Genomic DNA, 15295 nt, shown 5'->3' on the forward strand with positions numbered 1-15295 from the left:
ACCTGATCTCACCTTATCTACGTAATTAGCAGCCTCCACTAATTTAAGCCTTGTTGCTTCAATGCTGAAGTGATGCTTCTGAAACTGAACAAAATGAACATGTCAGACAGCACAAAGGCAACTAGGAAGAGCTGAAACGTGTTAAAACAAGACACATTACTCTGGGAATAAGAAGGTAACTATCGAGTGAAGCCCATCCTTCACTGTACATCTGACTATAAGCCCACCTGTACAGGTATATTCAGAATTCATTCCTGGAATCCCACTGCAGCAATGTTACTCAAACGGTGGCTGTAAGTCAGTGGAGCAAAGGAAACTTATCAGACCCCCCAGAGTCAGGGGCTGACAAAGAACTGACAAATTTGCCAGGTAAAATACATGGTAACAGGGCTTCGTGTCTGAGGTCAAGGCTGCCATAGCACTCATCCCATCGCACTCATCCAACAAACGGGATGCATCTCACTCATCCAATGAATTTGCCTATTTAAACCTCCTGGCAATTAATGAGTTAATTTTAGCAAACTGATTCAAGGCATTAAAGTTGCAAAATGTTTAGATTTTTATTTAACAGATGGCAAAACCTGGGACTTCTCTTCTAGCAAGGGAGACAGTAAACACAGTAGAGCAGCTAACGACACTGCAAGAGTCTCTGCCCCAGGTTGTCTCAGGAAATGGTGAACAACATATGGCAGCTCCTGGGTACAGACGTGTTTTCTCATAGTTTCCCTGGTATCCTGCTGCCTAATGGAGAAGGTTGGAATAGGTTCTGCCTCTCTAGTTTTGTTCAAAATAAATTATAGCCCAAAGCATTACATGGCTTTCACTACTGGAGTTTTAAGTTGTAAATAATGAATAGACCAGCCTGAGTCCCGTCTGTGCTGGAGATTAAATGATTAGCAGAACCCTGCGTGGTTTGCACTGTCAGTAAGTGCGTCTGGGGTGCTGTCCAGGCTGGGGGTGGGGGAGGGATTGCTGACTTCACTGGGTTTCTTTCATCCCTACTGTATGATCTGGAGCCTTGAAAAAGTCTGTTTATATATCTGCTACCAGCTCAGAGCAGAGGATAACCTCTGGAGAAGACAACCATGGTTAAGTGTACTGCGGACTTAGGAGCAAGTCACTCGCCTTCGGCTGAAGGCAGTCTCTCCTGTTGATAACCAGGGCTGACCACTGGTACCTCGGGAGGCAAGAACTGACCCCCAACCCTAGTCCTTCAGCCAAACCACAACCTGCATCTCTCTGCTGGCCAACAGTGACTGTCAGTGGCAGCAGAGGAGTCATGGCTGCTAGGACAAAAGTGACCAAGACCCAGCTCTCCCTGACTGCTGGTGGGGGTAGGACTGTCGGGATGGCAAGAGGAAACCTGTTGAGATCCATCTGCACTCCCTGCCCAGAGAGATGCTGCAGGTGGGATGATTGCTCTGGGCCTGGCACTACAGGATCCCTTCTCTTACCTCTGCATAATCAGCCACGAGCAGAAGCTCCACGTACTTTGTAGCCTGCAGAGTCTCGCGTTTCACCTGTGGCAGCAGCAACAGAGTTTATTTCCCCCATATCCCCCAAGAAACTCTTTGCAAAACGTGCATACAGCACATTTTTTCCCTGTTTGTTTTCACTGGCCATTCACAGCCCCCATCACACAGAGTGACCTCCAGATGTGATTGACTTACAGCAACCAAGTATCACAAGTCAGTGTAGCCACAGGAAGTGCCCATGTGCCCGTCCTCAGCCCACCCCTTTCGTCATGTATCAGATGCACAAATCTGTGCAGGAACGGCTGCAGCCCAGATTCCTCACGCTACACCATGGCCCCCAACACTCATTTGTTTCCCTGCTGGAGCCACGGTTTGGCAACCAGCTTGCTACAAACCCTCTTAAATATTGGCCTTCATTTCACTTTCTGAGCTGTGCTCCCAGAGAACAGCAGGCTCCTCAGGCTTGGAACAGGTGCAAAATTTGGAGCAGCATGCATGGACCCAGATGAGCCCTGCTCACCCTCTGGCGAGGTGGTTTCATCCCAGCTGTGAAGTCCCTGAGCCAGTCTTCGGCAGCATCCCTGGTGCCCTGGTAGCCACAGGCTCCTTTCTGCAACCTCAGGTTGTCCAACCTGTAGATCAAGTGCTGGTTTGGGCTGTCGGGAACCGGCTCTAAGATATAGCTGGAATTGCTGCTCAGTACGATAAGTCCTCTGTTGAAATGGGAAGCAATAAGAGGGAAAGTTAATTACTATGACAGCAACTGGAGACAAATGCTTCTGCTGCTGCTGCATTCCCATCTGACCCTGGCAAGGCACTTAGCCTTACCAGGTCATTCATTAATAAAAAGGATAGAGATATTTTGAGTTCAGAGCAGGGAATCTCTGAGCTTGCATATATTAAAGTCTATTCAATGGAACCCAGAGATTCAATTAAGGGGCTATTGGAGCATGTGCTGCAACAGTGCTAACCTGAGAAGAACTGATCTTTTAAACTCCAGCTTTTTCTTTAGGAGGAGTGTAAGCTTTTCAATACATAGAAGAAATTTGTCTTTAACAGAACTGACCTGAACAACGTGAGGACTTTGTTTGTAAACAGAAAAAAAACACAGTTCTCTCTGGGATTTGTACATAGCCATGCAGTTCTGGTTTTCTCAATGAGCATGTTATAGCCAGGAGAGCTGGAAATCTCCTGTGTTTGATGCCCACTGGCAGATGTATGGCTGGATGGGCAGCACACTGCCCCACGAGGGCTCAGAGTGACAACAGCCGTGTGCTCTCAGCGCCTGTGCCTTCCCAGCAATTAGAAAACGATGTCGAGGAGTTGTCAGCATAGCACTGACAGCTCAGAGATGCAGGAACGCACCACGTGTGCACACCAAGGAGGCATCTCTCTCTCCTCTGCAGCAGGGGAGGCAGAGCCTAGGAAAACGCAGGCAGAGAGCAGCAAGGCACACCTGCGACTGCTTTTGCTTTGGGATTATTTACTGCAAACCCCAGGTGGCTGCACTGTCCTGTTTATCTCACTGGGCTCTTTGGCCTGTGCTGCATTCACTTAAGATGTCTCAGGTTTGCTTTGGCACAGGCTGTTTCCTGGCTGGAGCCGGTCCCATCAGCTTCCAATCGGTGCTCCGGAGCAGATGACCACTAATATCAATAAAGCCCATGTGGTGTTTTGGAAATAAACTCTGAGCTGGTGTAAATGAACGCAGTTCCTTGGTTGCAACAAGCCGTTTCATTTAGTCCTGCTGAGGATACAGACTGTGTTTTCCTGCCAAAGACTCCATTAATACCAAAGCGAGGATTTTAAACGCATAACACACACAACCCTGCACCACCCAGGGAGAAAGCAGAGAGCAGGGCTGACAACCCAGGAGGAAGTTCAGACGTGAAGACATTGCCTCAACACACATGAAATCCTGCCAGTCGTGAGAGGCTGGAAGGGGCTGGTTCCTGCATTAGTGCAGAGCATCAGGCTGGGACGTGGCAAGTCCTGTCCCTGTAAGTCACTAACAAGAGAGTCTTTTGCTTCAGTGAACTCCTGACTCAAGCTCACTTATTGCACAAGTCCACGTTGCCAGACAAAGAAGTCGAGGAGCTGGCTAGGAGGCCAGGGTTACTAATGATACCCAAATTTCTGCATTTCCCCTGTCACATTTCCTTTTATGCCCAAGACTCTTGGCTGGGTGGCATTTGAGAAAGAGGTCTATCTGCTCAGGAAGGAATACTGCTGGGGAGCAGAGCTCACATGGCAGCACGCTGAGGAGCTGAGCAGAGGCATTCCCACAGCTCTGGCATCACCAGGCACTTACCGCAGCCCTCGGCACGTGCTGAGCGTGACGCTGGAGTGCTCCCAGCCCCGCACGACCCCGTGGTAAAAGCAGTGGTCCTGGAAGGCAGAGTGGAGACAGGTTGGTAGTGCAGTTTTGGGATGGACAGGTGCTGTATTTGGAAATCACTGAGTCCCATGTGAGTACTGCTGATACACCAGTAATTGTTCTCTTTCCACAGCACTTGGCAATTAACTATCATAACTAAATCTCTGGGTCTGCATTGAAATTTGGCCTTTCAGCCGTCATGCATGGCCTGTGCAAGTGCATCAAACAGCTCCTTGTTTCCAGTAAAAATTAAGAGCTTTGAATCCCCAAGGAAGCAACTCGGATGGCTGCAGCATTAAGGCCAATCCAAAGCTTTCTGCCTGTAATGGGAGCTGCCTGTCGATGGAGCTGGCCCTGGGTCAGGCACCAAAGGACATGCCTTCAGCCCCAGAGTGGGTGACACCACAGGCAGTGGGGAAGTCTCTGGCTGGGGGCTCCTGGAAAGACAAAAGCAGCCTCTGGCGGAGACAAGGAGGCTTTAGGGCAGAAACACCAACATATTCATCACATCCCTTCCACTCACCCCGGGGGAGTATCAGTAAAAATGATCTCATGGGGGTTTTATCTCTTTATTTTTGCATCACAACCAATGCACATCTTTGTGCCACTGCAGCAGGGAGTCAGCCGAGGCCTGTGTAATTCATGGGATTTTTACTGAACATGAGCCAGCTTACACGGGCTGGTTTTCCCAAAGGCTGGGAATGTCCCCGGCGTGGACTACCCAGTGGCAAAACTAAAAGCAAGAGGGTGAGCAGCAGGAGGAATAAACGATCCCCCAGCACCCAGAGAGAGGTGAGTGATGCTGGAGGCTGACCTGGGCTCTCATATCAGAACTCGGGTAAAACAGTAAGATGTTTTTACCATTGCTGGGGGATGGAGATGCTGTTTTGCTGGAACCCCCAGGTCAGAAAGTCAGACTGCCCTCCCCTTCAGCTTAAAGCACACCCGTAGCCTCAAAGAAAGGCTCTGGAGAAAGAAGGCCACCTACTCCTCCGGGCCCCTTGCTTGGTCTCCCCGGCATGCTGTGGGAGGGAAAGCACTCTGCACTCACCATGGGGCTCAGAGAGGTGGTCTGGGGCTGTCCAGTCTGGTTGTAATGAGTCTCAGTGTAGCTTGGTGCAAAGAGTTTTCTGCAGATGCAGGGAGGGGGGAAGAACATTTAAAAAAAATAATTTAAAAAGACAATAAGACCTTTCTTTAGACCTGGATTTCTGTTTCCTAGGTGTTAGTAAATCAGCTAAATGCAGCAATTTCTGAAGCCAGTGTAAATATTGCTGTTGCTGTGATCCACTGCTGTGGACTTGGGACAGTTGCTGTTTGCTACCTGCAGTGGAAACCCCATTTCAATGCACAGAGAGGGCAGGCAGGGTATTTGGGGGACATCGGCTGAAAGCTACGCTGTCTCTCTCTCTCCCTGCACTCTGCTCTGGACTATCTCTTTCTGCCTTCAAGGCACTTGTTAACAGGCTGTCCCCAGAGAGGACATGGCTAATAGCTTCCTGGTGGCACAGGAGCCATCGGGTGCCGCAGGCTGTGCATCCCTCTGCAGAGCACGCTGAGATGGCAGAGGGTCAGAAGGTGAAGTAGAGCTGACCTTGCCACATCCATCTATCTGCCGCCCTGGCAGCAGCAGAGCACTTCTTCCCATGGAGCACACCCACTTCTGAAAGGGCACAGCAAGCCATCTTCCTAAGTGCTCTTTCAAGCTTTTTATTAAATTAAAACAATAAAGGAGAGCCTGTCCCTGGGTTCAGTCAGGTGCTGAGATCCAATTCCAAACTGCAGGTGAACAAGTCAATTTTTCATGATGACTTATAAAAACCCTCAACATCCCCCTCCTCCCTTCATGGTGCAAGTCTCTGATCAGAGTTTACTACTGCAAAGCCATGCCCCAGATATACTGGGATTAGATTCAGCACACCAAGTCCAGCATACCAAACACACCACAGGCCAGTTTAGGACACATCTGAGCACTGGAGTGAGTTCTCAGCTCAAATCCAGACTCCCTCCAGTGCCCCAGTGTGAGCACAATTATAAACCAATCTGCATCTACATTTCAACTTCTGCCCAGAAGCTGATTCCCATCTTTGTCCTAGGAAAATGCTGATTCCCCAGTTTGAATTTGTGTCATCCTCATATAGACAATATTCTCCCTGTCTTCAGCCCAGATTCAGACCAAAAGTCTATAAAAGGCGCTCCTGTGCACTGAATAGTAAGTGTTTTGATTTGGTTCCAGAGGCAACAGCCTGTCCCTTCTTTTTAAACATCTGCATTTGCTAAACAGTGATGTAAAAAAATACAGCAAGTCAAAATCTGGGCCAAACCAAGAAGGTCATATCCTGTGTCCATCTCAGCAGCAATAAAATGTAGGTTTAAAACAGCTTTTTTAAAACAATGGCCTCACTTCCAGAAGTTTGGAGAAGGATCACAGAACGTGTCTCGTCTACGAAACACTGTCTGCGGCAACCCCGTGGTGCTCTCAGGCCACTTGCCACGCCACGAGGATGCCACGTGCATCGTGGGCAGCGTGATGCCAGCAACACTGCAGCTCAGGCTTTTTGCATCCCTGCTTAATGCAGTTCATGCATCAGATTTTTGAACTATGACTTGCAAGAAAGCAAAAGTTCCCTTCCTTTCTTTGATTTCTTTAGGCTGGATGAAGAAAGTTGTATCAGAAGCAAAACCAAGGATTTTTCCATTTGTCTTGGGTTTTGCTATGTGGCAGTCAGGTCTAATCTACCTTGAAAGCCTCTGTTTGAATAAGGGATTGGGTGCTTGTGATGTCTAATTAAATTAGGCCAGAGCAACAGGAAATGTAACCTTTTATCAGAGTGTTTGAAAGTGTTTCCCCCATCTGGCATCCAAAGGCTCAGGCACCTGAACAAGTATCCATGGCTTAGTGTCAGACAAAATTGCGTGCCACTTGTATTTGACAGCATTTGATGTCAGGAATACATCAGCTTTTATCTCCCCTTTCAAAGTCACTGCAGCCCAGAAAAGCTCATTTTTTTTCCTTTCTGATGTGTTAATTCTCATCACCAGATGCTGTCAGTGATCAGGAGGTTCTGATCACTCGGAGATTGCCGCATTCAGCTATCTCCGATCTGTAAACTGAAGATAAGCACAGAAGCACCATCCCACAGAAAACAACTCCTTTCATCTCCCTGATTACAGTAGCTTGCTCAGCATGAGGCTGCAAGAAACAAATGTTTAATCAACAGATTGCATTAACTTTCAGGAAATTGCCTTGAGTAATGTGCTCTGGCAGGTATCTGGTCTGTGTTAGAGACTCTCATTTTGAGAGTAGACACTAAACCAGTGTGCATCTGCCCAGTGCTACGAAAGCCAGAATTAGACACCAGCCCAAGGATTTCCAGTAGCTGAGGCTTGCACAGCCTACTTGTTTCATTCCCAAACAAGCACACTTATGTCTTCTTCCTGCTGCTTTATTCTTGGAAAGCATTCACTATGAATAGCTATTTTATCTCTCATCCAGCCTCTAGCATAAAACTCCTCAGTGCTTTGCCTCCCGCCCAGTCCCAGTGCTGAGCTGGGCCAGGCTGAGCACCAGCTCCTGGCACACCATGTTTCAGGGCACAGGATGATGCCACACAACACACTGTGTGTGCACTTTTCTTCCTACCTGCAGAAGCCTCTAGCCTCTTCTGGTGTGGATTCAGGAGCTGAGAGGTCTGCCTGAATTTGACAGATACTTACACAGCTACAGAGCTGAAAGCATGAAACATCTGGCCAAGTGGTGCCATGTTACGACTCTCAAGCCTCTCTCCACCAGTGGACTCCTATCCTACATTGCAGGCTCCCTAAAATTGCTCCAGCTTCTTTTTTCTGAGCAAAACCAGTCCTTTTTTGAAGAGCCTTCCCTGCCTTAACACAGGGAGCTCTTGCAGCACTGCTGAGATGGGCTATGGCAGTGCATGGCACTATGTGCAGTGAGGAGGGCAGTGAGGAAAGAGGAAAAACAACAGGACATTTTGCAACAACCCTGGGGTGCTATCTCACTTCAGAGCCTGTGAAAGCTCACCCCCAGCCCAGCTTACTTCCTCAGCTAGTATCAAGCCTTCCACCAAACTGTAAATAAGTAGAAAAGAAGCCTTCTTTCTCAGAGTTCCCCAGTTATCAGCCAGTCTTGTCCCTCATCTCCACACACACCAGTTCTTGGATAAAGAGGTGAGGCTAGCAAGACACCAGTACCCCAAAACCTTGGCAGCGGCCTTTATCTGCCATTGTTTCAGGATAGCATCACTGCCAGGCTGGATGGCTGATTCCAGCAGAGCTCAGCCCTGCAAAGTGTTGATGGACCTGATTCACCGTTTCTAGAGCAGCACAGAGCTCACCTCCTTGCTGGAGAATGAAAGCCTGGAAAAAACATCACCATTTGATCCTTTCTTCTCTGTTACACTATATGTCTCAGTGGCTACCTCTCTAGCAGCTCGAGATGATGCTGCAAAAGTTTGGATGCAAAATAACATCATTTAAAGGCTTCTGAGATCCAGTCAGGCAGCTGGCAGATTGCTAGCACACATCATCTTCCTAAAAGGCAACATGAAGTCCCTCATTAGAGGAGTTATCAGCATAAAGAATTGATGAAGTCAGACAAAAAGCTGGGTTTGGATGGGAGCACTCTCCTCTGCTAAACCCTGATCCCAGCTGCAGCCATGTGGGGCTGTTTGAGGTTGGGGTAAGCTGCACGAGAGCACTCAAGATGTTGTAGGGAAGCCCTTACACCTTTCCAACAGCAACCAGCTTTCGGCAAGATCAGTCGTTCCCCAAGATCCAGCTCAGCATTGAGCTCAGGGTGGAATAGCCTGCTCTTGGCAGGATTTGTTCCCCAGAAAGCCTTGGGAGCTGGGTTAAATACAAGTGAGGAAGCCAAATGAAGGAAGAGTGGCTCAGTGCCATAATGTACAGATGGCTTGAGACTGTTTCTGCTGATGACCGACGTGGAGTGATCTTGGTCCCACTCCAGCCTGTCAATGATATCATTGTTTGAAACAAAACCCTCCTCCCCACACTGATGTGCTGCTGCCTGGAAGGGCCCTGAGTGCCAAGCTGACATTACAGGGCAGCATGGCTCTGCCTGGCCACCTCAAGATGCCGTGCCAGGGAGGTCACATACTTGGCATGTGAGCTGATGCTATTCAATGGGAGAGGCAGGCTGAGGGCGTGGGGCAAAAATCCATCTTTCTCAGAGGGCAGCTGTCCCTGTGGCACTTGAGGACAGTTCAAGAGCATGACCTCCAGCTCATCTGGCCACTGCAGGGAAGCAGCTGGGGGAGAGGGGCTGCAGCGCACACCCAAACGCTCCCAAAAACAGCTGAAGGAAAGCTGGGGCCTTTCGTGCATGACCACGTTCACTAGAGGGAGTGCACATTTCCTGGCTGCTCTGGAGAACCTCACCCCTGTTTTCCTGATAAATGGGAGCAGTTTTCTCGTGCCTGTGAAACATCACTTGTTAGCACAAGTCTTAGAGGGGCTCAGAGCCCTCCATCCCACTGTGAATGTGCTTGGCTCTAGCAGCCAGAGATAACCCATGGGCATTGGGAAGGCCCTGACAGCACACTGGTGCTCTTGCTAATTGGATCAAGAAGGATTTTTTTATAATATGGTCCCACAAGCAACTTTGGGTTTATTTTACAGAGGGGCTAGTCTGCATGAACAGCTGCCAGTTTAAAAACACCCATGAGTGTCTAGGAGACAGACATATTTTTTAATTTTCTCACAAAAAACAAAAGTTAAATGGTCCATGAAGCTCTCATGAGAAACACTGACTTTTAATTTTTCAGTTGTGGGACCAAGAGAAGTGAAGCCTGCAATCTCTTACATCTCTGCCCCTGTCCCTTTCCTCAAATCACAATAAATCTGTCCAGTCAGGCTGCCAATATCGGGGGTGGAGGGAATCAACTCTCCCAAGAAAGTTTAGACATCAGATTTCCAACTACAATTTGTGGTCCCACTCCACTGCCTCTCAACAGGATCCAAGTAGGGTAAGAAGGGGAATTTGATCCCTTTCATCCCAGTCACTTAAATGTTCCCTAAAGTCAGAATTTATTACCAAAACCTGAGCTGACTCAGTCTTGAATACAACCAACACATGACCCATGACAATAGGAGCAGACAGGCCTGCTTTCCATATCCCCACTAGTGGGAAATCAGAGATTTCACCTCTCTGGAATCCTCCAGACAAAACCTGGCACTTAATTAAATCCCTGAAATCAATTTTTTTTTTCCTTGGTGAGTTTCATCCAGACAAAGCCTGGAGCTCTTAAACTCCCTTCCTCAAGAGCTTTTGCTGATCCATCTGAGAACATGTTTATTGTGTGAACAGCAGCAGCCTGGAAGGAAAAATCAGCTTCCCAGCTATTGAGGTGGAACTAAACTAGCTATTTGTAAGGCTGGGAAAATATCACAGGCTAAAGACTCCATCCCCTTTTGCCATCCACATCATCTGTGACGTTCACGGTGTAACTCACGTTACAGGACCCAAGCAAAATTTGTCACATAGCCCCTTGGCTTACCAATGGGAACCATAAAAGTTGCCTGGAGAGGAAAATGGAAATAACATAAATGGGAAACTGACTGATAATGAGTCAGGGAGCAACAGATATAAAGGGTCCCATTTCCTCATCTCTTCCTCCCTGCCCCACACTGAGAAATCACTGAACTTCCCAAGGGAATTAGGAGGCTGAAAAGCAGCTACGGCTTTCCAGGTCCCAACCCTGTTTATCTGATGACCCCATGAGACAGTAGAGCAGGATAAACTCAATTTCCCTCCTTTACTTAACCCTTACCCCCTTGTGCAGGAAGCCCATTAGACACTGATGATGTGTAGCCCATCAATGGAATAATCTCATATATCCTTCCGGCTCAGAGGCGGGCAGCAGCCTCCCCTCCTCCTCACTCAGCTGGTAGAAGAAGCCCTGCAAATGAGCCAACGCAGGAAACGGTGAAATACAAGTGACATCCAGATCTCTTATCGCACCGCTGAGAACACCGAGCGGGGCTGGAGTGCTTGTCGCCTACCCGGGTGGGGCCAGAAGAGATTGGAAACGATACTGCTCCCTATCAGATCCAGTTGCCTAAAAATAACTATCTGGATTGCTCCAAGGTCATTCCAGATAGATGAAGTTTGGGCTTTCTTTGCTATGTCCTCAGCCAGCTGCTGCCCATCACTGCGGCTCTGCCACCAAGTGCCCCACGGCTGCTGGGAGCAGGCAGCAGCCAAAATACGCAGCTAAAACACGTGACTGTGCCCCACGCTGCCCACGGGATTCACCCGTGGACAGGGATGCTCCCTGGAGAAGCCTCCACTACCCCTTGCAGCTGAGAGAGCCTTTCCCAAGCCTGCTTTCCCCTTGAGAGAAGAGAAGACAGCGGGAAGCCTTGTTGACGTTTTCCTGCGTTCAGGTGAGAAGACCAACCTCACGCAGGTTTCTGCTGTGCAAGCACCAGCTGTCCTCTTCACCACAGAGAAAAGGCTCACACCAGGCAGTGCTGCTGCCACACGTGTTCAGAGTGTCTCAGCATCCCTGCTTGGCTCAAAGCTGCTTTTTATTAACAAATGCAAATGCCTTTTTAAAAAAATTCACTTTTCATCCAAGGTTCACAACTCCAATTCTTCCGTTCCTAAGCCCCAGCCAAATTTAAAGATGCTTTATAGGCATCTCTCCATATATTTGTTGTTTGTGCAGCTTCGAGCTTTCCAATCCTGCAGCTGCAGGACACGGTTTTGAGTCATTTAAAACAAGCCCAAGTCATTTGGGGGATATACTTTTGTCGTTATTCAGGAATGTTAACTAGTGTTGTGAACTCTGCTTGGAACTGCAGCGTGGTTCTCCCTTCTTATCAAACTCCTCAACGGGAAATAATGCAATATGATGTTCACTGCTAACGCAATAACTGTGTTTGTAGATATATGCAACCCCAACTCAGATGGGTGCTAAGCTTATTACAAAACAGAGTTGTGCACAGTTCTGAAGAAAGATATGCAATAATTTCTGTGTTTCACCTCTGTGGGTGAACACAATGTCCTTTTCATATGGAATATGAAATCACAAGCTTGGCGTGAACATTTCCTCCACATACTGAAAACAGCGCGTTTCTTTCAAAGCTGGTGCATCCCTACCAAAGCCATCCAGATTGTGAATCTTCCCCCACCGCTGCTTCCAAAGCAAGCTCATATTCTCATCAGCTTTGTCTCTCCATAAGAATGGTGAACACATAACAAGGCTCCCTAATCCACCAAGAACATCACTTACAACAGTTCCACTAGCTTGGTGTATCTCCTTTCTAGCTTTGGGAGCCATGAGTAAATCAAATCCTAACCAGGCCCAAATTACACCAATCATTTCATGCTTTCTTTGAGTGGTGGGAGTCTGGGATGTGGATATGAGAATAAAACGGGAGCCAGACAGGTGCGTTCACACCCCCGGGCTGAGCCCAGGGACAGAGGGAGAGCAGTGCACCAACCTTAGCAGCAAAGCTGGTTTCCAGAGGCTCCTCTAAACTAGATCAACAAAATAAGCCCCAGAGTTCTGGGTCATTTAAAAATCCCCAAGTACCTTCCTTAAAGCTGCAGTTCTGTTATACCCACTTTCCTGTGAACTCAAAACCAGGAACAGCCAGGTTTCAGACAGCTTTGAGGGGACACTTCCCACTTGGGAGATTTCACCTTCTCTCCCACTGTCTGGGTGCCTAACAAACACTTAGAAGTCCCTTATGCTACAACGAGTCAGCATTCCCAGCTAGAGCCTCAGGCTCCCCTAGAAGACAAGCAAGAGCAGTGGTGAGCTCCGGGGTGCTGGGGAGCAGCATCCCCCTGGGCTGGGAACCTGAGGAGCCAGGCAGGACTCTGCCTTGCTGCACGCTTTGACAAGGAGAAGCAGTTTGCCTCCACTTAGAAGTGCTCTATGGTTGCATCCACAGGGCTCCCATGGACTTCAGGTTTTTGTGTGCTTCTCTTTTAATTTGAGGGTTTCTAAACAGAGACTCGCTGCACATTCAACAAGTGTCTGAAAAGTGGTGGCTCTCCAGAGCCTCTCATCTAATCAAGTTCAGACTTGCATTTTGGGATTGTGCCATCACCTTTCTTGAACAAGGACTTGAGGCCTGGCGAGACTCCCACATCAAACTCTACTATCTACGAGTCACTTGCATCTTCCACAGAAAATAAAAATAAACAGCCCCGAACAACTTGCTGTATTTCATCAGTCCTAGTAAGGCGCTTCATCTCGCAGTGGAAGTGTGCGCGCACGCTTAAGCCTGTGTGCGTACATCTCAATGAATGAAAATGCATTTCAGGAAATAAACACAATAGAAACCTTCTATTATTATAATTCTGTTTACTAACACCAGCAATGAGTTTTCCTGCTCTGGAAATAACACAGCACCGCTCCCGCAAGGCACCTGGAGGTTACGCCATCATGCTCAGGGCACCAATGGATTAATTCAGCAAGCATCCTTGTTCTTGCCAGCTTCTACTGCGCCAGAAACAAATTCACCTTTGCATCGCGATTGCAGAATATGCAAGACCTGACATCCTTCCACCAGGAAGGAGACCCCCATCCGCATTAGCAGTTATGTTGCTTCCAGGTTCAGTTCAGAGACAGGCATTGCTGACCATTGCCGTCAGCAACAGCTGACCTTCCTACCTTAGGCAGGACTGAGTTAGCAGTGCTTTATGGTACCTGGTCTCTTCTACCATTTCTCCATTTTCCAAGCTGAGAAATGCCAAAACACACAGAATTTATAGCTGTTCCTGTTTAGTTCTACACAGGTGCATGGCTGCCTAGGAAACGTGTCCAGCTCTTGCAGCACTGAAACTCTCAGTAGCTTATGTGGCCTGCTACAGGAAACAACTCGTAGGGTGTACTTTCGTTTCATCATCCATCAGATTCCGGTCTTTACTGCAGGCAGTGCCAAGAAGAACCTGGTTTTCCTCCAAAATGCCCCGAATATAATTTAGGTTTATGCACTGCCATCAAAACTAATAAGATCTTCTGACACTTCAGTTTTCAGAAGGAAAGCTGAGCCCCCAAGCTCTGTGGCTGGGATGCCCATGCAATACACTTAAAAATATAATCAAGGTTATTATTCCTATTGATTCTAGTAGATAAACATTTGGTTGTGTTTCCATAGATAAGTCTTCATACCCATTTAAAAATAAATAAAACACCAACAGGGCAAGTGGACCACTGAGCAAAGACAAGCTTCTTGCAGCTAAATTTCCAGCTGCTGTTCCACCACTGGAAACTAAAGCACTCACCAGGCACAGAGCCTCTGGAACAAGCCTCCGAACAAGAATCCTTCCTACCTTACTCTCCTGCAGCTTCAGCTGAATTCAATACACATCACACCCTATGATATCACCCAGCCTCGCTGCATCATGCCTGAGAGGAGGTTGCATTTCAGTTAAAGCAAAAGCATTTTTTCAGTCTACTTCAGCACTAATGAAGGGCACTAATGGAATTGAAACTGTCAGACAGTTTCTCCTAGGAAATGGAGCAGGACCTCTTCAGATCACAGCAAATGAAATCCTCATTAGAGTCACACTGACTTTAAAGCATTGAGCTGTCTGGTAAATAGCACACTTCATATCAGCAGCATTTTCTAGTTAATGCAGTAAGAATTATGAGGCAAAAGTAAGTTTACACAGTGAGGGCCAGGTCACCATCTACTTTTTGCTGACAAAGCTCTGTTACAGTTACTGCAGCTTGGATGATTAACATCAATGGGGACTCAGACCTGGAATAACCCAGGACTTCCTCATCCTGTCTTTATCAAAACTCCGTTGAAGTCAGTGGAGGTTTTCCTGTTGACTTCACTGTAATCCGTATTCACTGTTTTAGTGAGACCACAACTCAGAATGCAAGGCACAAGCACACTTACCCATTTTTCTCCAATTCCAAGATCAGCTCCCGGCCTTCCGCCTTTATCTTAACTTCAGCTCTGAATGGATGCTGCGTGCAAAAGAGACAGTGCCTGTTACTCATATATCATCGTAATTATGAACACATCCAGAAACACAAATTGTTTCCCTGGAAATTCCAGCGGACCTTAAAGCACTCCTCACCTTCCTCCATAGGGAAGGCTTTAACCTTCAGACCCGGAGTGCTGGGGAAGGGAAGGGATGGATTGTGGTGGCTACCAGCTCCAGGCATGCTGGCGCCGAGCTGGGAAGCAGTACGCTTGTGGGATGCCACACCTAAGCTATTGACCCTGATGTCTCAGGGGGAAGGATGGGCTCAGATGTGGCAGCAAGGTCTGGTGCTGGAGTGCTTGAAGGTGCAGCTGAGTGCAAGAGTGCACTGCACCCCTTTCCCTGTACACCATGGGCAGCACCACATCATGGGACACCCCACCTTGCCCCAGAGGTTTACAAGTCAAATATATGAGCTAGTTAACCAAAGCATCTTTTGCTGTCCCA

The 15295-nt window shown here is 47.9% G+C and overlaps 1 protein-coding gene across 1 annotated transcript in view; it reads right to left on the reverse strand.

Annotated features, from left to right (window-relative positions):
- Positions 1-14828, reverse strand: part of ADAM19 (ADAM metallopeptidase domain 19) — a gene marked incomplete at its 5' end in the record, with an annotated part of 28907 nt that extends 14079 nt beyond the window's left edge. Inside the window, 6 exons of the mRNA XM_010153271.1 lie at positions 13-84; positions 1455-1520; positions 1996-2188; positions 3787-3863; positions 4904-4982; positions 14758-14828. Of these exons, the coding sequence (XP_010151573.1) occupies positions 13-84; positions 1455-1520; positions 1996-2188; positions 3787-3863; positions 4904-4982; positions 14758-14828 (558 nt within the window). The remainder of the gene's footprint in view (positions 1-12; positions 85-1454; positions 1521-1995; positions 2189-3786; positions 3864-4903; positions 4983-14757) is intronic.
- Positions 14829-15295: the final 467 nt, after the last annotated feature.

Source organism: Eurypyga helias, unplaced genomic scaffold, assembly GCF_000690775.1.
Source record: "Eurypyga helias isolate BGI_N326 unplaced genomic scaffold, ASM69077v1 scaffold32186, whole genome shotgun sequence".
NCBI lineage: Eukaryota > Metazoa > Chordata > Aves > Eurypygiformes > Eurypygidae > Eurypyga > Eurypyga helias.